Source organism: Phocoena sinus, chromosome 2 (genome assembly GCF_008692025.1).
Source record: "Phocoena sinus isolate mPhoSin1 chromosome 2, mPhoSin1.pri, whole genome shotgun sequence".
Taxonomy (NCBI): domain Eukaryota; kingdom Metazoa; phylum Chordata; class Mammalia; order Artiodactyla; family Phocoenidae; genus Phocoena; species Phocoena sinus.
This window is the reverse complement of record NC_045764.1, coordinates 25423442-25446301: the sequence shown is the minus strand read 5'-3', so window position 1 is coordinate 25446301 and position 22860 is coordinate 25423442. Positions and strand designations below refer to the sequence as shown.

Below are 22860 nucleotides of genomic sequence, written 5' to 3'. Positions count from 1 at the left end.
TGCTGAAAGTAGTTTTGAAGTGAGAATGTCAATTCCTTACTCCTGGGCAGTGGTTTCTGTTTCTTCCAGTACTGAGCACTCTGCTGGGTTCAGAGTGGGTAATCAATAAATACTTAATTGATCAAATTAAACCGTTAACCTTCCGTAAGCTGAAGGACATGTAAAGTGCCATTTGCTTTTTAATGAGAAACCTGCATTTCGTTGCAGCTTAGGACCCTATCTGACACAGGATAGGAGCTCAATTTATATTGTTTGAATAGATGAATGACACAATATAGGGGTAGTTCCTGTTAAAGGCTGAGCATATAAACTGCAGCAAATGTATTTCAGCTATGAGAGATGAGAGGTAAAATACAGTCTGAAAGAGAAACCCTTTACTCCTCGTGCACTAAATGAATATAGCAGCGTAATGCTTCTACGCCAGTAGCCTGACAGTGAGAAACTACCAACATTAAGATAAATAGTCAAGTTAGAATTCCATAAACAGGGGGATCATGTAACTTTACCTAAACAGAGGCACTTTTTTTTTTTTTTTTTTTTTTTTTTTTTATGCGTTACGCGGGCCTCTCACTGTTGTGGCCTCTCCCGTTGCGGAGGACAGGCTCCGGACGCGCAGGCTCAGCGGCCATGGCTCACGGGCCCAGCCGCTCCGCGGCATGCGGGATCCTCCCAGACCGGGGCACGAACCCGCGTCCCCTGCATCGGCAGGCGGACTCCCAACCACTGCGCCACCAGGGAAGCCCCATCAGAGGCACTTTTGAGAGTGAAAGAGGGAGCTGTTGGTGACCATGCTGGGACAGCAGGCATAAGCCAGGTCTGCCCAGCACCCTGGCACTGAGTTGCCCTGAGCATAAACACCACCAGGACAAAGGAAAATACTTACCAGTCACAGCTCTGGGATTGTACTGATATGCACCTGCAGAGAAGAGATTGCAGCTCAGTTATTGCCATGGTCCTAAAGGCACTAATTTCTCACTAAGCAAGACAAATCCTGGACAATTTGGCTCCCATCTTAAAGCCTTGAGAGAGTCACGGCTAGCAAAACCAGCCTCACTTTAGCACAGAACCAGGGTCATGGATTTGATTGATGCTGGGCCATGCTTAAGAATCAGATACGCTCTTAGAGAAGATGCCGATTACCGAGCGCTCCCCCATCCCACACATTGTGATTCCAGATCAAGGAAAGCTTCCTCTGGCCTCCCACGTCGGGAGGAGGAAGATCTTATTCTGATTCTTGGCAAAGGCTCTGCCATGTGAATTAATACGGGGAGGCTTGTCACATGTAGGAGACAGGCTTTCTCTCCCCACTGAGCTGAGCCAGGGTGGAGCACAGAGAACCAAGGCTGTGGCAGAGAGCAGGAGGCAGAGGGTTGCTCAGTCATCCTGACTTTGGATTGGATGGTGTGATGCGATCGGCTCGCTCAGGATCTGCAACTCAGAAGCAGCCTGTGTGAGCTGCCCTCTCTCCTCCAGCACGCAAAGCCAGCACTAACCGGGCGGGTCCTGCGAGGCCGAGGGGGTGTGTTCCGGAGCCTTGGCTGTTGTCTGAGCTGGGACTTGGGAGGGCTCATTATTGACTACCCCTGTGGTCCCCGCAGAAGGAGCTTTGGATGGCATCAGCCTGGAGCCTGGTCCAGTAGCCAGCCTTGTGGCCACTGTGGTGTCTGACCTGGAAGTAAAAGCTGGCTCTGCAGGGAAGTGCAAGACATGGACAACGAAAATATTGAGAACAGTGTCTTTTCTTGGCTTTGGAAGAGAGTATACTAACACCGGCTCTCGTGAGCCTGCCCTGGCCAGCCCGCCCCCAGCAAACTCCTCCACGGCTCTGGGGGAAAACCCCTTGAGTGGGTAACATCTTCATCCATCTGGAGTGGCCAAGGGGCTTTTGAGGACGCTAGAGGATTTATGGTTATTTATCATGGGGCACATAAACTAACCATCCGAAAGCTCTGAGTAGAACCAGGCACTAGAGAAGTGTTTACTAGGAGACCCAGCTCAGATAAACAGTGGAACTGTACTGGCCAAAAGACATTGGGATGCTGATTTTAGTTTACTTTTTACCTGTTTGCACAAAACATTTGAAATCAGGGGAACCTGAGATTTGCCCTGAGGGATGTGTCCTGGCTTGGCCCCCATCTCGGGGAGGGTGGGCCACCTGCCTTATGTTTAGGTCCTTTACCTCCCCATCCCTCACTAGCCAACGGCTGCCCCAAAGTGTAAAGTGTGGTGGCACAACTCCGCTGTTCTCTTTCTGTGAAAAATGGGTCTTCCACTGTGACAGTACGGTGCTTAGGAGCCCAGCCCTGGAGCAGAGGGTGTGCAAGAGTGGCTGTGAGCCCCGCATCCCGGGCTGTCGGGCCATACAGTCGGGCCACTTCCCCACGCTCTCCCAGCCACGTGGGCAGAGCATGGGTGGGCACCCGTGGCCATGGTGCCCGCCTGGGAGATCAATCTCATGTCTGAGGTTTCACTATGCAGCTGCATCTGCCAAGTGTTTGAGGCAAGAAGGCAAGGCTCGGGGAGGCCACCTGAACCAGGTGTGACTTGGACCAAAGGGATTCTGGGTACTCCAGCCCCTTCCTTCCGTTTGTCATCGGCTAAGTAACTGGGAGGAAACCTTGCTCCCGCCTCTCCATCTTCCCTTCAGCAGTGGTTCTCAGCCTTGGGCACCTAAGTAAGGGTCCCCAGGAGAGCTTCTAGAACCCTAATTCCCAGATGCTCCCCAGACCACGCAAAGTTCCAAGGAGATTTCAACGAGCATCCACAGTTAAGAACCGGCTCTCCAGGGAGGCAGCCCGAGCAGCATGGTCAACCACAGTGGAATGGCTGTGCCTGGAGGGAAGGGAGGAGACGGGGACCAGGAAAAGCCTCACAGTGGGTAATGGGCGACAGAAAACCAGGAGTCAAGAGAGGGCATTAGAGGATACAGCGCACGTTGTCCCAGGATGTTCAGCCTCCAAGAGCTCGGATTTTCTTAACATCAGGACGGTGCTGAGGAAATTGGGGTAGAGTTTACCTAAGACATGGTGGAAATGCAGAACCCTGGCAGCTTCGTGCAAGCGTCTGTACTAAAGCAATCACAGGTTATTGGGAGACGGCTCTGCGTGGGTCTCTCCTGGTTCTGCACACCTTGCCAGCAGGGCACTGATGGCCCTTTCTAGATGGCCTTGGAAGGTGGAGACAGTGCCTCCCCCTGGAACACAAGGCAGACATGTTCATGCCAGCAGTGAAACACTCAGGTTCCTGCTCAGGCTTCCCCTCCAGTGACATAGGCTGCCCGTACGGGCATCTGTTTAGGCCTGCTTAAGGCATGTGGGGACGAGGGACTTGAAACCTGATGACAGTCCTGTTGCCTGTGGTGCCGGGTAGGAAAATCCTCCCATCTCTGACCCAGGAGGGTCAGGTTTTCTGCCAGCGCCCATAAGACCTGGCAAGGCTGACGTGCAAGGCATTCAGAACCTCAGACCCTCCCCCGTTCTTGAGGCTACGTTTCTCCCACAAAGTGTGATCTGGCCTATTAAGGGTGGATTTTAAACCGTTATTAATTATGTACCTGTGAAGCCTGGCTATCAAGCTACTTTGGTTTACAAGGGAAAATGAAACTAATGTCAATCCTCATTCTTGACGTGAATAAGAGGTGTTTGCAGTGGAACCCTGGCAGTGGTCCACGAATCTGAGGGTTCTCTGTGGACCAGATGGCATCAGGGGATGAGAGTCCGGAGAGAGTCTGTGACATTCCTACCTTTTCCAGAAGGGTTGGGGCTGTCTGGCTCTGGGGTCACCCCTGTCGGTGCTGCTGTGGAGGGTGGCCTTTGGTGAGTCAGGGAGGGGTCTCCTAGAGAGAGGATAACCACATGGCGTTTATGATCCTGAGGGTGGAACCTGGTGTGGCTTCAGAACTGGATGTAAATAAAAAATAAATATATAAATTTAAAGTGGACACGTCTGGCTCCCTAGGCTAGGCCAGAAGCACAAGAGAGAAACAAGCATCAGTCTGCAGTTCCCACTGCAAACAGACTGCACACTATTTTTTTCTAGCCTTTCAGAAAGACTGCATAAGTTAAGTGTCACGTGTGTTTTATTTTTGGCTGGGATGATAGCAGCGATGTCAACTCAGCTTTAAAACGCTGGCTTTTGCGTGGGAAAATAAATGATTACTCGATGGACTGTTTTTGGCACAAGAGGTTGGGGAAAATAATGGAGGCAGCTTTTAGTGGTAAAAGGTGGGGGCTTTGGGGATGAGACCTAAAGGTTCCTCCAGTCTTTGGGTTCTAAAAGTCTACGATTCCAGGCCTCGCCCCCTTCTTTCCTCTCCCGCCTGCAACCCGCCCTTTTCAGTTCTCCATCCTCGATTCATTCACCCAGAGGAATTGGAACTTTGAAGAAACAGTCACTGTCCCTACAGTGGAAAGCCCTTATTTTTGCCCCTGGACTATGGTTCCAGTGGGTCCCCGGACTAGACCGAGGAAGACACCTGTGTTCTCCCAGAGGTTACTGCTCAGACCCGTCCTCACCCAGCTCATCCCTCCAATGGCCCCAGGATGCCGTGGGCGCCATGTTCCCAGCCCAGCTATTCCTCTGCAACAAGCAGAAGGTTCCCTCCTTGCCCGGCCTCTGATGCCTGCATGGTGGCCACGCAGCGGGAGGGGAAGGGGTACAGGGCGATCTCAGCGCTACAGATACAATACAGATTCAAAAAGCCAGAGGGAGTCTGGCTTTTCAAGGAGTCCCCCAGCTGTGAGTTTGCTGTAGAACAGCCCCGCTTGTCTGCTTTGCCCAGAGAGGAGTGGTGAATTTTCACAAATACTACATGAGAAAGTATCACGGCTGGACATGCACCACGTGTGCAATAAATGTTTGTTAAATCATCATTCTCTTGGAAGATCACAGATTAACCTTTCCTTTTCTAGAGTATGGGGCTTAGTATTCCTGAAAATAGCACTACTGGCTTCCACTCCAAGATTGTTTGACTTCTGGTGTGGTTATCCAGCTGTGGATGCTTAAAAAAAAAGGGATTCTGGAGATCTTTCCTCACACCCAGTCTTGAGCTCTGGCGGGACCCCAGACATGATAACTGGGCCAAGGGGGTCTCTGCTCTGTGGGTCTCCGCGCTGCTCTCTGGGGAGGAGAACGGGGAGTGATTTCCTTGCAGGCTGTCTCCTAGGGAGGAATCGGGAATGCTTTCTGGGAAACAAGCATGCTGTGAGCACACACCTTTGTCTGTAGCCAAATTCTTGCTTCTATCATCTTAAAGCACTGAGGTAATAATAGTTAATATTTACCAGATTTCTCTTAATCCTCCTACAAGCCACACTGTTGACATCAGGTCCATTTTCTAGATTAGGAACCAAGAGATCCAAGACATTAAGGCCCTCACTCCAGGTCTCACAGATGGTTAAGTGGCAGAGCCAGGACTTGAACCCAGAACTGTGTGACCCCAAAGCCCATGTATTTCCACCTCCCAGAGGTGTGTTTAGAAGCCCATTTGTTTATTTAGTCTCAGTCCTCAACCCAGATGTCAAGGCTACCTCATTCTGCTGCCCACACTGCAGTCTGCTCTCTGCGTGGCCTTGGCAAAAGGGGCGGAGGGACAGTGCACTTACTGATGCACTTGAGATTGGGAGTGGTCCAGTGGGCGATGTTCACAGTCTTGTTAAACACGCACTCGGTCAGGCTGGAGGTCCCAGCTTTACGCTTGAAGCCAGAGTTACAAACATACCGCTCCCTGGAGTTGAGTTTGTAACTCTTGACCCAGATGTCTGCATGTTTCACAGATGTGGGAGTTGGGCACGTGATGCCTGCAGAAGTGCAGATGAGAGGGGAGAGATGAAGAGATTTCAGCTTGCTCCGAGGGAACACGGGTGGTAGTCAATAACTTTATAGTCGGGGTCTGGATTATCGTAGGGGCCCCTGGGGATACACCTCAGATTCCAAGCATGTGGAAGATGTTGAGGAAGGGCCCCCACTGTCTAGAAGCTGTCCAGAATCTTGCCTCAAGTACCAGCCATTCAGCATAGCTAGATACCAGGGGTCATCAATAGAGACCCCTCTCTCTTGCCCTCCACTCCCATCAGTCTCCAGCCTCAGTATCTCTTAGCCTCTGGATTGCTATCCCTACAAGCCTTTAATCCATTTCCACAAGGCAGCCGGCGTCATCTTCAGATGACTTCAAGTTTGATGACTTCACTCTTTCTCGGTTGCCCACTGCTCTTAGAATAAAAACTAAAATCAAGGCTCTGCTGGACCCGGCACTGTCTGCCTCTCCAGCTACTCTTCCCTCTGGCCACACTGGCCTCTGGTCCCCCCATGCCTCTCACCATGCACCTCCCCCACCCACTCTTGGCTGGCCATCTCCTGCCACCCTTCTTAGCTTAGTTCAACATCGCTTCCTCAGGAAAGCCCTCCCTCAGCCCCACAATCAGAATAGCTGTTGGCATTAACCACGACCCCGCGGAGTAACCACTGGCCATAGATGAACGGCTACACCGATGAGGACTGGAAGAATATTAGTCATGTGTATATATTATATACTGTTTTAAATATATGAAAGACTTCATAATTAAAAAGTGGGGGAGGGGTTTTAAAAATACCCTGCCACAGGAAGTCAGAAACCTTGGCTGACCACAGGGCAAGAGAGGGCTAAACCATGCCAAGGGTGGGTATTCAGTGCTTTTGCTGCTAAATGAATGTGAAAAAGGTAGGAGATCCTAGAATTAGGAATTTTCTCCTTTCTCTGGGCAAGTTAGGACAGCTTAGGGTAAAATTGAAGCCGAGAAGACTTGTGAGGCCATTTGGGAGGATTCTGGACAGGCTTTTGGGAGACGAGACACAAGTCACTCCCAGCAGACTGTGGATGTGACCAAGTGCATGTGGAGTGAAAAATAAGATACGTTTTATCAGAAGAATGTTACCAAAAGAAGGTAAGAGCCAGAGCTAGAACAATTAAAGTTTTCTTAATAATTGCCCCCTTCTAATTAGTTGGAAGTTGAAAGATTTGAGCAAGATTTAGACCCTACGATTTTCTTTGTATGAAACTTGATGGCTAAAACCAGCGTCCTGGGGTTTGCCCCATCCTGGACCTTCATTTCATTTCCGAGGCACCTCTCTGTAGACAGATGCTCAGTCGATCAGCAATCAGCTCCATAGCTGGTCTAGTGCTGTTAGCATGACACCTAGTGAAGTCCTTTGTTCTCATATCTGAGTTTGGGAGCAGGCTAGGATCAGACAGTGCTAGTCTGAAAGTCTGCTGATTTAGCCACCTGAGGGTACTGGGAACAGACCAACTCCCAAATGGATGAGGTGGGCTCAGTCACCTATCGGGATGAGACAGTGTCCTATCCAGATTAGAGCCTGCGCTACGCCCAGAGGGGGACAGAGTCTGGAAAATGTGACCATCTTCCACAGTTTTGCATGACGTGCTGAGGACGCTGGATTCCAGAACATGAATCTTCATCTGCCTTGGAAAATGTCTGTGTCTTCACCCGTGTGTCCTGGTGGTGCTGAGTTCCTTCTACAGCCTTCGAATAAGCCAGTCTTGTTTGATTTCCCTCAACAGAACCTGTGCCTCCTTCCTAGAAATCCGAACCTTCCTCTGGTTGGGCAGGATCTGGGGTCAGCTTTGACTAGCCACGGGCCCCCCAAATAGCAGCTTTCACCATCCTTCTCACCTGCTCCCTGTGGACTGGGCTGTCTCTGTCCAGGACCCTAGCTTTCTGGACTAGGGCCTGCCCCTCTGCCCAGGTCTTGTCCATCTTCTCCAGAGGGCATCCCCTGGGTTTCCACACTCCCCAGCTGCTGGCCTAGGTTTGGATGTCAGAGAATGACTGCCAGAATCACCAGAACACTTATTCACCTGACTCTCAGCGTCACCACCACCTGGACCCCTTATGCCACATCTTGCTGGCCAGGTGGGCCTCTTTAGATATCAAAATCACAAGAAGCCATCTCCAGGGACTTCCCTGGCGGTCCAGTGGTTAAGACTTTGCCTTCCAATGCAGGGGGTGCGGGTTCCATCCCTGGTCGGGGAGCTAAGATCCCACTTGCCTCGCAGCCAAAAAACCAAAACAGAAGCAATGTTGTAACAAATTCAATAAAGACTTTAAAAATGGTCCACATAAAAAAAAATAATCTTAAGCAAAAAAAAAAGAAGGAGCCATCACCAGATTCAGAGTGTGGTTGGAACAATCCACGGTCAAGTGCCCAGCAGCCTGCAGACAGGCCAGCCCACTGGTGGGGCAGCTGTCAGACCCTCCCCTCCTGCTTCAGGCTCTGTCACTGAGGTGTCAGCATCCTCATGCCGGAGCCCACCTGAGCTCGGTGGGTTAGTCGCTCCAGGCTTTACTTTGGTCTCCCTAGTCTCAAGAGGGAAAATGGATTGTTTGCTTTTTGTTCTTAATCCAACCCCTGACTCTTCTTTTAAAGCCGCATTGACATCTAATATTAGATTTTTAAAACTATAACATACAGCCTGCCGTCCTTTATCACTCCATCCTGATGGTGACAATGTTCTCTTTTCGCTTGCGGGGCTTCTATAGTGGACTCAAACATTTTCATTTTCTTTTCAATGAGATCATAAGATAATCGTTATTTCAATGTACCAGTTTTCTAAAAAAAAATTTCCTACTATTTTGTATGAACAAAGTTCATAGTGAAGAGAAGAAATCTGGCTGTTTAGGTTTACTTCCTTCATCTTCCTCTCTCTCCCATCTGGTCTTTGGGTTGTACCTCTTTAGCCTGAATCCCTTCCCAAACGTTTTTATTCGCTGTGTAGTCCTCAAGTTCAGCTTAATCCACTGATTCTAATTTCAAATGATGTTCTTTTAAAAAAATATATTTATTTATTTATTTGGTTGCACCAGGTCTTAGGTGCGTCAGGAGGGCTCCTTAGTTGCAGCTCCGGGGCTCCTTTAGTTGTGGCTCACCAGCTTCTTAGTTGCAGCACGTGGTCTCCTTAGTTGAAGCATGCGAACTCTTAGTTGCGGCATACACGTGGGATCTAGTTCCCTGACCAGGGATCGAACCCAGGCCCTCTGCATTGGGAGCGTGGAGTCTTATCCACTGCGCCACCAGGGAAGTCCCTCAAATGATGTTCTGAATCTATTGATCTTTCCTCGGCCACCTTTTTTTCAGTCTTCTCTGTTTTCTGTGTTGTTTTCAGATTTCGGATTTTTGTCAGCAAATTGTTCTACATCTTCTAAGTCTTAAAATACTCCCCTCCATTTAGGGCAGTGGCTTTCAACTTTGAGTGTCTGTGGCACTCTCTGAAATCAAACATTTGCGCCCTCCCACTCAAGGGGATTTAAAACATTGAGACAATGGCGACCGTGTCAGCAAGTTATAAAGAGCCACTGCCACAGCATAAGGGTATCCATGCTAATGTGTAACTCACTTGGTCATCCTTCAGGGCTGGCTGCTATGTGGGTGGGATAGTTTACTGCGTATAAAAGTACCTAAGTTTATGGTGTATATAATAATTCAGAGTTCTTACAGCCTTCAGTAAATATGCAGTCGTCTTTGTGGTGGTTTGAATTCACCTTAGATTCGTAGCAGGTAGAACCCCTCCCAGCTCGACACCCCTTCTGCCAAACGTTTTCATTGCTGGTATATTCACTTGAGCAACAGTGAATTTTACACACTGATCAGGAAATGTGCTGTGCACACAGTTGAGGACCTCTGTTTTACAAGGCAAAGCACGCTGGGCCAGATCCTGAGTGAGTAAGTAGTGACTTCTTGTAGCATCCGTAGATTTTCCTCCCAAGCCCATCTCTGCTGTTAAACCTGAGGGCAAAAGTCTGAAGTCACTGTCATCCCTCCTTTTCTTCCTGATTCTCTACTGGAACCAGTCATCAGTGAGTAAGACATACTCAACCCAGGGTCCTCACTGCTGGAGGAAGAAGTTACAACTATGGAAATGGGGAGGGGACGACTGGAATGCACCCTGTGGTGCTGGGATAGAATTGGGGTTGGAGGTGTCAGGATGTAATCATTGTGTGTACACGTCTGTGTATACGTGATTCTGTGTGTACACGTGAGTGTGTGCGCACACGCTACCTGTGTCCTCTGACAGTGCCTGGAAGCAATGACATACAAGCAGAAAACACATTTAGTACCAAGATCTTTGTCTCCACTAAAAAGAACCTCAGCTTCTTGGAGAAAAGGCTGACCCGGGGCCGGGAGAGCGAAAGCACAAGGTGAGCGTGGAATATCTGGTACCAGAAAGTAGGGAAGGGCTTAGAGAATGATGGCAACATGTCAAAAGGATTTAGTGGCCAGGTTGAACTGGCTATTGCTGGCCAATCTGGGACAATCTGAGTGTCAAAACAAATATAATAACAGATTAAGGAATAAAATAAAACTCAAGTCTGTGCTAATATAAATAAATAAAGGACTAATAACTAAATAGGGGAGAAGAGAAAGCCTTCAGTATAATGCTAACTAATAAATATAGACAGGATGATGGAATAAGAAAAAGGGACAATGGATACAAAAATGAGGGACATAGTATTTACATAGTGTGGCAGATTTGCCCTGCGTCAGTTTAGCTAAGCTGGACACACGCGCCCTAAATTCCCCTCCCTGCACGGTGTCCAGTTAGCCTGTGACACAACAAAGATTTTATGTTCAATCTGGAAGGAGGGAAGGAGCATCCATGTTCCTTTGCACTTGGGAGACGGGGGCCGCTGCCGCTCACGCACTGTCGCTTATCTGCAGGCTCCCTTGGGTGGCCAAACAGCTCCTCCAGCCCCGTGACTCTTTGCTGCAGCTTCTCCCACCTTTGGGCCTTAGGTGTGTATCTACTGCCATGATGAGGAGCGCCAGCTTCTGCTGGACACGCTCCTCGTGGAAGCTGGAGTCTCGGAGGGAAGACGAAAGGCCAACATGGGATCCAGCTTGGCCTCATGGCTCCCAGGTGGCTCTTGCTTCCCCCACTCTATGACCATCTTCCCACTCAGACTGTGGCCTGGAGGCTCCGGCTCCAGACACAGAAGGAACAGCTCACCTAGATGGTAACCAGCTCCCACAGCTGCACAAGGTGGTTCTGCTCTTCTTAGATTCTTAGGACCACAATCCTGACTTGTACATAGAGTCCTAAAGAATCTTCCCACAGTTAGTTACTAGTTACAATGGGGAAAATGGTAACTATATTGGAGAAAGCTGACAAACACCACCTGAACCAAGTGATCAGAAGTAACATCACCAACACTTGGACAAATAGCTGTCATATCCCTCCTGATCTGATTCATTGACAAGGACACAAGCATCACATCTGTGGTCTCTCTCCCCCAAATCCATAACTGGAATCAAACCACGAGGAAACACCAGATGAACCTAAACTGAGGGACATTCTGAAAAGTAGTTGGCCTGTAATCACGATCAAGAAAGATCAAGAGGAACTTCCCTGGTAGCATGGTGGTTAAGAATCCTCCTGCCAATGCAGGGGACATGGGTTCGAGCCCTGGTACGGGAAGATCCCACATGCCGCGAAGCAGCTAAGCTCGAGTGCCACAACTACTGAGGCCCTCGTGCCTAGAGCCCGTGCTCTGCAACAAGAGAAGCCACTGCGATGAGAAGCCTGTGCACCGCAATGAAGAGTAGCCCCCGCTCGCGGGAACTAGAGAAAGCCCGCACGCAGCAACAAAGACCCAACGCAGCCAAAAAAGAAAAAAAAAAAGAAAGGCAGAAGGAATGTTCCAGACTGAAAGAGGCTAAAGAAATGTGACAACTAAATGTGATACATGGTCCTGGATTAGATCCAGAATTAGGAAGAAAACAGCTAAAAAGGACATTAATGGGACAATTGACAAAATTTGAATATTGACTAAGTATTAGATAATAATATTATGTCAAGATTAAATTTCCTAATTTTGATAGTTGTACTATGATTATGTGAGAGTGCTGTTTTTTAGGAAGGTATGTAAGAGAATGTGTTCTTAGGAAACATACTGAAATATATAAGCATAAAGAAGCATAGTGTCGCCAACTTAGTTTTAAATGCTTCAGAAGAACGTGCACATGTATAAGAAATGTAGATTTATTTAGAGAGACGGGGGAATGGTAAAGCAAATGGGGAAAAATGTAAACAGCTGGCGAATCTGGGTTAAGGATATTCCGAAGGTCTTTGTACTATCTTTTCAACTTCATGGTAAGTTTGAGGTTATATTGGAATAAATAAGTTAAAAAATAAGTATCCAAAGAAAAACCACCCGATGAGTGGCACTTGGAGCCCTTTCTTTGCGATTTCCTCTTGAAGGAAACTCTATGAGCCCTTGACAACTCAGACCAAGATTACCTTTTGGTCAGGAAAATTTTAATTATTTCCCTAATTGTGGTTTTCATGGTGCCGACCTCCCCTCTTTTCTTGTCCTCCCTCCACACCTTTTATTTTATTTATTTATATATATATATATTTTTTTTTTTTTTGCGGTAGCGGGCCTCTCACTGTCGCGGCCTCTCCCGCCGCGGAGCACAGGCTCCGGATGCGCAGGCTCAGCAGCCATGGCTCACGGGCCCAGCCGCTCCGCGGCATGTGGGATCTTCCCGGACTGGGGCACGAACCCGTGTCCCCTGCATTGGCAGGCGGACTCTCAACCACTGCGTCACCAGGGAAGCCCTTGGTTTCATTTTTTGAAAGATACGTTTCCTGATTATTAGAATTCTGGCTTGACAGTTTTATTTTGTTTTGGCACTGTAAAGATGTCACTCCATTTTCTTATGGCTTGCATAGTTTCTGATGAGGTCTACTGTAATTCTTATCTTTGTTCCTTGTGTATAATGTATTTTTATTCTTTTTATCATGATTTTCTCTTTACTTTTCAGCAGTTTGAATATGATGTGTCTAGCATGAGGTTTTTGGTTTTTTTTTTTTTTGGCGGGGGGCCATTTATCCTTCTTGGTGTTCTCTGAGTTTCCTGGATATGTGACTGAATATCTTTTATAAATTTGTGGAAATTCTCAACTATTATCTCTTCAAATATTTCTTCTGCTCCATTCTCTTCTGTTTCTGGAATTCTGATTACACATACATTAGACTACTTTCTATTGTACCACAGCTCTTGGATACTCTTCTATGTTTTTTTTTTTTTTCTTTCATTTTTTCTCTTTATGTTTCTGTTAGAGTAATTTGTACTGACCTATCTGCAAGTTTACTGATTCTTTTCTTGGCTGTGTGAAGTGCTCCGATAAGCCTGTCAAAGGCTTGCTTCATTTTGTTTTTAAAAAATTTTCTAACATTTCCATTTGATACTTTCTTATGATTTCCATCTCTCGGCTGAAATTCCCCATTTACTCGTGAATCCTGTCCATCTTTTTCACTTGAGCGTTTAACATATTAATGATAGTTACTTTAACTTCCAGTCTGATAGTTCCAATTTCTGGGTCAACTCAGAGTCTTGTTTACTGCTCTGTCTCTTCATAGTGGGACTGTGCTATTGTTGCTTTTTTGTATGTCTCATAATTTTTGATTGAACGCTGAACTATGCGTGTAGAACTGAGATAAATAGTATTTATGCCTGAAAATGTGAACACTTCTGCTAAACTGATGATGTGGGGAGGACTGAGTCAATCTAGTCAGCTGTTGAATTGGATTTGGATTTTGTTGTTGCTATGGTTACCTTCAGAACACCATTGGCTTCAAATTCCTCTAGTCTTATCTTTTTTATTTTTTATTTTTTGCAGTACACGGGCCTTTTACCGCTGCGGCCTCTCCCACTGCGGAGCACAGGCTCCGGACGCGCAGGCCCAGCGGCCATGGCCCACGGGCCCAGCCGCTCCGCGGCATGCGGGATCCTCCCGGACCGGGGCACGAACCCGCGTCCCCTGCATCGGCAGGCGGACTCTCAACCACTGCGCCACCAGGGAAGCCCCTCCTCTAGTCTTATCTTGTGCTTAGGGTGGGGGCTAGAGTGGCAGAAGATTCTTCTCAGTGCTCCCGCTCCACCCTCATCTTTTGTCCTTTTCCATTTATCTAAACCACAGGGGTTGTCTCTCCACACTCTTGCCCACCCCACCTTGAGCAGTTGACTGCTGTGTTTTTTACTTGGTGCTTGCTTGCCTGGATGTGGTGGCATCAGGGGAAGTTCTCTGTGGTCTTAATCCAGCCTCACTCTTAGGCTGGCCCTGTGTGCTTGGCTCTCAGGGTTGGAGTTTTCAGTTATATTGCGTTTTCCTTTCATGGCAGCCAACCTCTCCCTTGTATCTTTGACAGGTTTTGTGCATTAAAAAACTTCCTTCCTCTCATCCAGCAGCAACAGATGTGGACCTCCAGTGGTATTTAGTGTAGGATCTTGACACAGGACCAAGTATATGTGGGGTTATTTATGGACTTGATATTCTGTTCCATTGATATATTTGTCTATTTGTTAATCTTGACACCAATACCATGCTGTCTTGATTACTATAGCTTTATAATAAGTCTTAAAGTCAGGTAGTGTAAATCCTCTAACTTTGTTAGTTATTTTCAAAGGTGAGTTTGGTTCTTTACTGGGTTATAGAGTCAGTATATCAATTTCTCAGTATATCAATTTCTAACTGGAAAAAAAAAAGCCTGCTGAAAGTTTGATTGGAATTGCATTAAATTTATAGATCAAGCTGGTGAAGAACTGACATCTTAATAATATTGAGTCTTCTCAGTATCCATAAACACAATATCTTTCTTGATTTGTTTACGTCTTCAGTAGTTTATCAGAAATGTTTTATAGTTTTCAGAGTACTAATCTTGTACATATTTTGTCAGATGTATTCCTAAGTATTTCATATTTTTATTTCAACACAAATGGCATTATTTTTATTTTAATTTCTAATTGTTCCTAGCATTTTGTATACTGATATTTGTAAATTAATTGTGTACTCTGCAACTTTGCTAAAACACATTCTAGTAGCGTTTTTGTAGATTCCATAGGATTTTCTATGGAGATGGTCCCATAGAAATTTCATGATTCTTGGTTATATTATTTTAGTGGTTGCTTTTGGGTTTATAGTATGTGTCTTTACCTTATCACAGCTTACTCTCAGGTGAAATTATACTACTTCACATAGTATAAGAGCCTTAAACAATACACTTTCATTTCTTTCTGCCCAGCCTTTGTGCTATTTTGTAATACATTTTGCTTCTACATATTTTATAAGCACCACAACACATTATTATTATTTTTGCTTTAAACAGTTGATTACCTGTTTTATTGGCTATGGATTTTAATAGATGTTTGCTCTGTATTATTATTATTATTTTTTTTTTTAACAAATTTTTTTTTTTTTACGGTACACGGGCCTTTCACTGTTGTGGCCTCTCCCGTTGTGGAGCACAGGCTCCGGATGCGCAGGCTCAGCGGCCATGGCTCACAGGCCTAGCCGCTCTGCGGCATGTGGGATCCTCCCGGACTGGGGCACGAACCCGTGTCCCCTGCATCGGCAGGCGGACTCTCAACCACTGCGCCACTAGGGAAGCCCTGCTCTGTATTATTTATCGTTTCTGGGTATTTTTTTCAGCAGGAGAGTTTTTCAGAATACCTACTCTATCATTTTGCTAAAAAGGGAGTCTACTTTCTGTTGTGAACAGTCCTCAAAGGTAGATAAATCCATGAATAATTGATACATGAATCCACAGGGTATTAGTATACTGCAGCCAACCCAATCAGCCACATACTGGCCAGTAACTAACTTTACAAAGCTAGACTCTCTCACAAGTGCATTGGAGATAACACATTTGATTGCATCAATAACCTTTCATTTCAGAGGCCTTAATCACATCTTTTGATACTTCAATTATAATTTCTCTATATATTCTCTCATAACATTGTTCCTTAGATAATCAGTGTAAGCAAGTCTCACCTTGTTTACAATATTGTAAGCTCCTGAAGGGGGGGAATATATTTCTCTGGTACTCTTACAGCTCTAATTAAGCCCAGTATGTGGTGGGTGTTTTCTCAAGTTAGTTACTAGCTTATGAATCTATAGAGTGGAATGGATGAAGTAATGGAAGTGGGAGAAAATGTAAGATTCTGGCATTTTCAAAGCTCTTAAGTAGCAAAAGATATACATAACAAGTCCTATCGATCATTTAAATGAAGTCACCAAAATAGTTGTGTAGGGCCACACCTCTTTCACTTCTCAGAACCTGTGAATCAGACTTTTTTATCAAGTCAGTTTACACAGTCTAGCATGACTAAGTAGACTTGGCCTAGTCTTGCATCCAGAGTTCAAGGGTAGCAGGCCCCTCCCAGTCTTCAAGGAAAGTCAGAATCCATTCGAGTATTTTCTTTCTCTTATTCTATTATTTAAATGCCTACAGAATGCTGACTGCGGTAGGATACAAAGACGTATAGGATATGGTTTCTGCCCTCAAGCTCTTTGTGACTCTAATGTTTCAAAAGCATAAAAGCCTCTCTTGTGTTCACAGTAATCCATTTTTCCTCATTATTTTTCTGGCTGAAACACCAGCCAAGCCAACACATTTTTTTCCTATTGGCACTCAGTGTAAGTACCAACCACAGCCAGGTCATGCCCTTAACTCATCAATTCTCTTCTCTCTCAGGCTCATTCACTGAGCTTCTTAATCTACCTTTTGTGTAGTAGGTGGATTCATCACAGTTCAAGTCCTTAAATTATGACTTTTGAAGGCTTGGAAGACTTGAGTGGCTATAGGTTGAAGGGCAAACAAAAAAGGGAAAGAGTGAAATACATTCTATACTTGTAGAACTCAAAAGGAAATCTGCCCCCTCCCCTCTCCCTTACTGACACTGCCTTGCTTCAGGGTTTCATCACCACTTACGGGAGCTATTGCAAAAGCCTCCAGCTTAGCTTCCTGCCTCCAGACCCTCTTGACTACAGTTTGTTATTCACACTCTTGATAAGAGTAACCCCTTCCACCATGCAACTCCAATAATATCCCCCCACCAGAGCCCTTAATTAGGTCCCTTCCTCACAGAAGAAAAGTAAGTCTTTCCAAGTGGAAACATTCAGACAACATCAATCATGTGTAACGAGTAACATGGATATGACTCCAAGAGTATATACTAGGGGATTTTATACATGAATTTACTTAGTTACATACTATTTGGTAAAATCAATTTGGCAGAAGTGATTTAGTCGAATACAAGTTAGTTGAAGTGATGATTTGATTGAAAAAGAATATCCTCAAACATTTCTGCCATTTAAAAAAGACTTTGAGGGCTTTCCCCTTGCCTTTTTTGTTCTTTATAGCTAATTTTCATCCAGTTATTCCTACTCTGTGCTTTTTAGAATATCAGACATTTTGAAACCTAAATACCCAACCATTGGAAGGTAACAGAAGCCTACAAATAGCTCTAACAATAAGGAATTGTTTAAACAAGTTGTAAAGGATTATAAATGTATGTATATAATGCACAAATGTTATATGCAGTGACTTTATAGAACGTGATTTTGAGCAATTTGCAACATTTATAAAGCCACAAAAACATTGGCAAACAAGATTGGCTATAATTAATTAAAGATGAATTAGAAAAAAAATTCCAAAATTCTAGATCTTTTTTGCATTATTTCTTTTGTAGTTTTATTTATTTCCTTTCATTACAAAAGCAATTCAAATTACGACAGAAAAGGCGGACAACTATACACACACACAGACACACACAGACATAACCTATAATTTTTCTACTCAATGACAACTACTAGATCTTCTAGTAAAAATGGAATCATATGATGCATACTATTTGAAAGCAACCCTATTTCATTTATGCAGTCCTCCACTGTTGGACATTTAGGCTGATTTCAACAAATCCCATATTTTGTACATTTAAGTTTTTATCACTTTTTTTGCTATCAGTAGCAGCACAAAGCAATAATGAGATAAAAATGATTTGGGAAAAAAAAAGGTTTTAGCAAAACTTCCCAGATTCTGAAAAATGGTTTAAAAAATGTTTAAAGACGTAAGTTTTACAACCACCCCCAAGCACTACACTAGCACCCTGCACAACAAAATCCAAACTGATGAGCAGGGATATTCATCTTCAAACAAATCATTGTCCTTTCCAGCTGCTTTGGGCAAATCATCTGCAGCCTTTCAGGTTACGAGGATCTTTAAGAAGCAAATGACCTCCTAGCCGAGATGATGGGTTTCAACTTGCTGTGTCTGTTAGCGCTGAAAACTAACAGGAACAGATCTGAGCCTATTATTTACCCAGCTAGTTGTAAGGAATGAGCTGCCCTGTATAATTTCTGACCAGGATCATACTGCCAAGTAGCAAATCTAATCATCTGTATCCACTTCTAAGCTCACTTAAAAACATCAGGCACCCTCTGTTCTGTTAGCTTTTTGTCCATCTTTACACCAATACCACACTGTCCTGATTACTGTAACCTTCTAACTCTCAATATCAGAAGTGTTGATCCTCCAACTCAGTTGTGTTTCAAAGTTGTTTTGGCTATACTAGGTCTTTTGCATCTCCGTGTGGATTTTGGAACCAGTTTGTCAATTTCTATAAGAAAGCCTGCTGGAATTTTGATGTGGGGAGGATTGACAGCTTAACAATATTGATCTGTCCAATGCATGAACATGATATACGTCCGTTTATTTAGATCTCCTTTAATTTCTCTCAGCAGCGGTTTGTGGTTTTCAGTGTACAGGTCTTTCTCATTTTTGTCGGATTTATCCCTACGTATTTCATACTTTTTGATCCTATTGCCAGTGATATTGCTTTTTAAAAAATTTTCAGTTTCCAATTGGTCAGTGCTAATGTCTAGCAATATAATTGATTTTCACGTACGGATGTTTTGTCTACAGCAGCCAGCACATGTATAAACAGCTGATGCTCAAAATAGGTGTAAGAGCAATTCAGCAGAGATAGCTTTCCAACAAATGGTGCCAGAATGACTGGATATCCACATGCAATAAAACCCAAAGCCAAACCAATACAAAACCTTCAAGCCATACTTCACATTATATGAAAACTTAATTCAAAATGAATCACAGACATCAATGTAAAAGCTAAGCTATAAAACTTCTAGAAGTAACATAGAAGAAAACCTTTGTAACCTTGACTTAAGCAAAGGTTTCTTAGATATGACACTGAAAGCACAGTATATAAAAGAAAAAATTAATAAGCTGAACTTCATCCAAATTAAAAATTTCTGGGCTTGCCTGGTGGTGCAGTGGTTAAGAATCCGCCTGCCAATGCAGGGGACATGGGACATTCAATCCCTGGTCTGGGAAGATCCCACGTGCCACGAAGCAACGAAGCCTGTGCACCACAGTTACTGAGCCTGTGCTCTAGAGCCCACGAGCCACAGCTACTGAGCCCACGTACCACAACTACTGAAGCCCACGTGCCTAGAGCCTGTGCTCTGCAGCGAGAAGCCACCGCAGTGAGAAGCCCAAGCACTGCAAGGAAGGGTAGAGCCCGTGAGCCACAGCTAGAGAAAACCCATGCACAGCAATGAAGACCCAACGCAGCCAAAATTAAATAAATAAATTTATATAAAAAAATTTCTGCTCTTCGTTAGACGTTTATGAAAATGAAGACAAGCCACAGACTCTGAAAAAATATTTGCAAATCATATATCTGATAAAGGACTTGTATCCAGAATATAGAAAGAACTCTCAAAACTCAACTCAATAACTCATTTTTTTTAAAGGGCAGAATATTTAACTAGACACTTTACCAAAAGAAGATATATTCATGGAAAATAAGCACAAGAAGAGACGCTCGACATCATTCATTATTTGGAAAATGCAAATTAAAACTATGAGAGACCACTACACGTCTATTATAATGGAACGATTAAAAAGACAGACTGGCCACACACACACACACACACACACACACACACACACGCACACACACAGGTTTTTTTGGTAACTGTGAGATGATGAATGTGTTAACTAATCTTATTGTAGTAATCATTTCACAATATGCACATATATCAAATCATCATGTCATACACCTTAAACTTACACAGTATTATATACCAATTACATATATCTCAATAAAGCCGTAAAAAAATTAAAATTTTTAAAAGTTAAACAACAAAAAAAGACTGGCCATACCAAGTGCTGACAAGGATGTGGAGGAAGTGGAACTCTCACCCACCGCTGGTGGGAGTGTAAATGAGTACAATTACTTTGGAAAATAATTTGGCCATTTCTTTAAAAATTAAACATACACATGTCACGTGATCCAACCATTCCATTCCTAGCTGTATTCTCTACCCAAGAGAAACAAAAACCTCTGTCCACATAAAAACCTATATGTGAATGTTCATAACAGCTTGATATGTGATAGTCAAAAACCGGAGACAACCCAAAAAATGTCCACTATCAAGTGAATGGATTAAAAAACCCTGCAATATCCATGCAGTAGACCAGTGCTAGTAATAAAGAAGAATGGGCTGTTGATACAAGTTACAAGGCTGGAGAATTCTCAGAATAATTACTATGAGTGAAAGGAGCCAAACAAGAAAGAGTACAAACTGCATGATTCCGTTTATATAAAATTCTAGAAAATGCAACAAATCAATAGTGACAGAAAGCAGATCTTTGTTGCCTGGGGGACAGGGCTGGGAGGTCAGGATAAACGCAAGATGTAAGGAAGCTTTTGATAGTGGTGGTCATGTTTACTCTCTTGACCGTGGTGATGGTTTCGTGACTATACATTTACCTCTAAACTCGTCAAATTGTGCCTTTAAATGTATACTGTTTATTATCTGTCAGTTGTACCCCCCGAGAGAACTGTTTAAGAAAAACTAAGAAACACCGGGAGCTAAAAGATGGCAGCAATGCCTTTGTGGGGTCAGAGAGCGATGCTGGTTGATGAGCTCATACTTCCAAAACTTGCATATAATTTTGGGGTTTGGGACCCCAAAGAACAACCATGGACTCTCCAGGAGATAGTAATCCCATGATCTGTGTGTGTGTGTTTAAGGCAACACTCCTAATAAGTTACCTCCAGTCGGGCCAGTCTACCCATTACTCCATCAGAGGCGTCCATCCACAGTTGTGGCTGGCTGGCCTGCTGTGAACCCATAGCTCTGAAGGCTTTCCTAAAGTTTAATTTTCCTGAGACTATGTTTGCATTTCCCCCAACTTCTGAGAATCTGAGTTATGTTGGTGATGGAGTCAGTTGGCTAGCCAGTGTCCCACACGACCCCTGGGGAGATGTGGGGCACAGCCAGAGCACTGGGGCAACTCGACTGGACAATGTGAAAGTGAAATTCAGCTTTAGTCAGAACCCGGCAAAGATGAGCTGTCTGCTTACACATGCAGATGACATGCAGGCAAGTTTTGAAAGTATGTGCATTCATGTATTTTTCAGAGGAGAGAGTTCGTAGCTTTTATCAGACCCTCAAAGAACTCCGTGACTGTAACAAGATCAAGGCGCGCCAACGTGGATAAAGCCAGACCCATCTCTCCTTTCTCCTCCCTCGTGTCTAGCTCTTGGGACGAAAATCTACAACCTGTAGGACACTCGTTCGAGTCTAACCGGGAAATGACATCTGTGCGATCTAAAGTTCTTCCCGAACACACCCAGCCATCCTCAACTTCGTTCTTCCCCGTTTGCCTGGGACCACGTACTTCGGGGCGCGCCCCCTACCTCGCGCACTCTCTCGGTTTCCTAGTGCTGAAGAATTTGAAGCTGTTGCCAGGTCCCCCAGGTGTGCAACCTGCCCGACAGGTTTTCACTCCTCCGGGACGCACGCAGTCCGTACCCCGTCCTACCACCACCACCACCACCACCACCCCCGCCATATAACCTGCTTTGATCGGAGGGTAGAGACCAGTCGTTTTCCCCGGACCGCCCCATCCCCCGGGGGGACTGCCGGCGGATGAACGCGCGCACAGCTTTCCTCGCGGGGCTGATGCGTTTCTCGAAATCGCTGTAAAACTCTCAACTCCGAGCCCGCATTGCAAACCCCGGCTTCTTCCTTTTGCCTCGGAAATTGGGGAAAACGTAGAATGAAAAGCCCGACCACTCGCTCCCTGCCTTGAGAGGCCAGGCGAGCCGGGGCGCGGGGCCCTGAGCCGACGGTCCCCGCGTCCCTCCACGTGTCCCCGGCGCACGGGCGCACACCCTTGTGCTGGGGGCCGACCCCAGCCCGGCTTCCCGCTCCCCGCGCGCTCCCTACCCGGCGTCGCCGGCGGTCCGAGCAGCAGCAGCAGCAGCGCGGGGAGGGCGCCGACTCCGCAGCCCCGGAGCCGCCCAGACATGGCCCGACCTCGGCCGCGCCCCCGCCGGCCTCCTCCCGGGCTCGCCCCGGACGCGACGCCCCGCCGCTCGCGCGCTCAGATGTCCACTGCCCGGGAGCAGGCGGCAGGCGCAGCTCCGAGACCGGCCGCCCCGCGAGCCGCATTCGCTTTCGCTTTTGCTTTAGCCCCCGAGGGCTGGAGAGGTGAGAAGCGGTGACAGACCCGTGACTCAGCATCCCCACCCCCTCCCCTGGAAAAAGACCCTATGACCCCCGCGCCGCCGCCCGGTCCTCGCAACGCCACCGGCAGCGCGGGACGGGGACCCGGACTGTGCCCTGAGGAGGCCCGGGATCTTCCCCGGCTTTGCCCTTCTCTCCCCTGGTGACCCCAGCAGTCCATTCCGTCGTGTGTCCCCGCGACGAGTGGGAGAAGCTTTCGGGAAGCAGACTAGTTCCCGTAAACACGACCGGTGGGCGTCACACCTGGCTTCGGCTCCACTCGGTCACCTCGCCTCGCTTGTCTGCCTGTTGCTCCGACTTCGAAGGTCCTGGACCAGGAGCTGGCGAACGAGTTGCCGCGCGTCCCGCTGGTCCGGGCCGGTGACGCTGAGTGACAGCGGGGATATCGCCGCGGCGCGGCTGGCCCGGTCACCTGCCCGGTGCGCCCAGGCCCAGACCGGGAACGAAGCCCAGCCCGCCTGTCCT

At 46.1% G+C, this 22860-nt stretch overlaps 1 protein-coding gene across 14 annotated transcripts in view; it reads right to left on the bottom strand.

Moving 5' to 3' along the window:
- Nucleotides 1–22621, bottom strand: part of IL15RA (interleukin 15 receptor subunit alpha) — a 29738-nt gene extending 7117 nt beyond the window's left edge. For 4 of the 14 annotated variants that reach the window (XM_032622181.1, XM_032622182.1, XM_032622183.1 and 1 more), the window contains exons 1-6: nt 22096–22613; nt 21724–21901; nt 5604–5798; nt 3743–3835; nt 1494–1688; nt 884–916 (exon numbers count right to left, since the gene is read on the bottom strand). In XM_032622181.1, the coding sequence (XP_032478072.1) occupies nt 884–916; nt 1494–1688; nt 3743–3835; nt 5604–5798; nt 21724–21901; nt 22096–22392 (991 nt within the window). In that variant the 5' untranslated portion in view covers nt 22393–22613. Of the gene's footprint in view, nt 1–883; nt 917–1493; nt 1689–3742; nt 3900–5603; nt 5799–21723 lie in introns of all 14 variants that reach the window. The other 10 variants (XM_032622187.1, XM_032622180.1, XM_032622189.1 and 7 more) reach the window with 10 other exon arrangements.
- Between the last annotated feature and the right edge of the window lie 239 nt (nt 22622–22860).